The 2,477-nt window shown below is 26.5% G+C and overlaps 1 protein-coding gene across 1 annotated transcript; it reads right to left on the bottom strand.

Annotated features, from left to right (window-relative positions):
- Nucleotides 1–408: 408 nt before the first annotated feature.
- Nucleotides 409–1,986, bottom strand: LOC101503375 (NAC domain-containing protein 1-like). The gene is made up of 2 exons (XM_012719892.1): nt 1,702–1,986; nt 409–774 (listed from the first exon to the last, which is right to left on the bottom strand). The coding sequence occupies exons 1-2, from the start codon at nt 1,984–1,986 to the stop codon at nt 409–411; spliced, it is 651 nt and encodes a 216-aa protein (XP_012575346.1).
- Nucleotides 1,987–2,477: the final 491 nt, after the last annotated feature.

Below are 2,477 nucleotides of genomic sequence, written 5' to 3'. Positions count from 1 at the left end.
CCACCCTAATCAATATTACAAAAGTACATGCATCAAAAAACAACAATTACTAAATATACAAAATCATAAAATCATAGTCGAGACAAAAGACCGCAGAAAAAAAAATTAAGATTCCAATTCTAAAGCAAAGAAATCACATGAAAAAAACAATTTTAATAGTTTAAGATTAGCAAACAAAGCATCTCTAAAAGTTAATCAATCCTTTGGACGGCTACCAAAAACACAATTTACCTTCATAGTAACACATGTAATTCAATAGTATCACTTAATTGAACACGTCAACCATATTTTTTCACAATAATATGCATGATCATTATAACTGACTTTATTGAGTTCGCTACCATAGAATTCAACAATTACATTGAATTATTCAACACTGTACTTCGATGTTGCCCTTTGAAAAGGGATTTAACTATCCAACAATTGGTCTATATCAAACATTTCATTTTCTAAATTTTGATCAAAGTTTAAAATAGAAGATATATCATAATCGCCATTTTGAAAATTAGCCATGTCAATGTCATTAGAAGACATCTCCGGAAGCAAGGGCGGAGGAGGAGAAGTGGCGGCAGGAGTGGGAGGAGTAGATGGAGACAGAGGAGGAGAAGTGGCGGTAGGAGTGAGAGGAGTAGATGGAGATGAATTTGGAGTAGGAATGACTTCTTCCATATTTTCACCTTCGAGATTTTCATTTTCATGCTTCCTTTTTTTAGCTTTTCCAATTGCATCTCCACGCTTATGCTCATAAATCTTGCAAATCACCCAATTATTCAACTACATATACACACAAGTGTTATTAGATAGTAGAACACACATAATGCTATAGACATGTAGTAAAAGTGAACAAAATTTTGAGTGATGGATATGGTCTTAGAGAACAATGTGTAGAAAGAATTTAAGGTTTATTGAGCACTTATAAAAGGTTATATGTTTGTTTCTCTTTAATGATATTAACAGAAATATAACTCACAACTTTTAAGATCCAATACTTCATATATAATTTTTTTTAATTTGCGATGAATGAAACAAGAACTTTTTAAACGCCATAAATTAAAGATTAAAAAAATGAAAAAAATATATATGACCCCAGAAAATAAATTTTATTTTTTGTTTATTTATAAAATAACTTTTTATAATATTGTAAATATGTCTGCGAAAAATCATATGATCAAACATATACTGATAATTAAAAACAAACAAATGTAATTATAATATGACTAATAAAAAAATATAGAAAATGTTAACAAGTTATTAAGACACTAAATGCATAAATATAATCATAGAAGCATTCAACTCATTGATATTTAAAATTTGAAAATTTTTCCACACAAAAATCATTTTTATTTCCTTTCTTAATTAGCATGACCGAAAAAATATTAACATCTTTGTCTTTAATTACAAACAATCCATTGAGAAAAAAAAAATTATCCTTAAATATAAACTCCTTTCAATTTACAAGATTTTTTTTTCCTAAAATATATATTATAAGTATAAAAAGTCAATATTAAATATATCTGTACACAAATGATAATTTAGTGATATTTTTATACAAAATAAATACATTAATTATACATACAATTTTTTATAATAAAAGTAAAATATGCAATAGGTACTTATCAAGTATCCATTGATCAATCAGAAATAAATTTTTATGCATCATCATTTTGAAATTGCTTAAAAAAATACTATTATTTATTTTACCTGAGAAGTAGGAGTTGTACTTGTGCTCTCAATATTCTCAATATTTATGGTGTACTCTTGCATAATCCAATTAGTTTTGTCACCACCTTTAGGATTTCCTCTATAAAATACCAAAGTCTTTTTAAATCCAATTATAGTGCCATTGTCATTTATTGGATGATCAATTCCAGTAGCTTTCCAGAAACCAAAACCTCTAACACCACGATCTGGACGTTCTCCTTTTGGATATTTCCTATTTCTTTTAGTGAAGAAATATGTATGTTGCTCTCCTTCACGTTTATACATGGCTGTTTATAAACAAAAATTAACTCAATTAGTTGATATAAATACTTTTAATTTTTTTTAATAATTACATATACGTATTCCATTTGGAATGAAATATAATAAAAAATAACATATAAAAAGTTGATGTATTTGATTTAAAATTAAAAATATATACATCAGTTTTCAAATATTTATTTTATTTATATTTTATTTTAGAGGGAGAACTTTTAAGGTGAAAGCTATGGTGGACCGCATTTGTCGATATTTTTTGTGAATAAATCTTTAAAGTTTACATGATAATTTCTAACTTAAATCGACGACATTTTTGACAATAGTTCTATTTGGTTTTTACAGACTTTCAAACCTCACACACATTTTTACAATGGATAATATTTTGAAAGTTAGATAAAAAAAAATTAAAAATGATAAAGTATACTATACCATAAAGGATTATTAGGCGAATTTGATAAACATCCACGTCATAAATTGGACCAGCAATAATATGATGATTA

The sequence above is a fragment of the Cicer arietinum genome, chromosome 2 (genome assembly GCF_000331145.2).
Source record: "Cicer arietinum cultivar CDC Frontier isolate Library 1 chromosome 2, Cicar.CDCFrontier_v2.0, whole genome shotgun sequence".
NCBI lineage: Eukaryota > Viridiplantae > Streptophyta > Magnoliopsida > Fabales > Fabaceae > Cicer > Cicer arietinum.
This window is presented reverse-complemented; position numbering and strand designations above follow the sequence as displayed.

Bases quoted from the DNA above. Each gene is read 5' to 3' on its own strand.
- LOC101503375 (XM_012719892.1), bottom strand. From the start codon at position 1,986: ATGTATAAACGTGAAGGAGAGCAACATACATATTTCTTCACTAAAAGA. The intron at 775-1,701 runs GTAAAATAAATA...GTGTATATGTAG, and splicing joins GTACAACTCCTACTTCTCAG to TTGAATAATTGGGTGATTTG.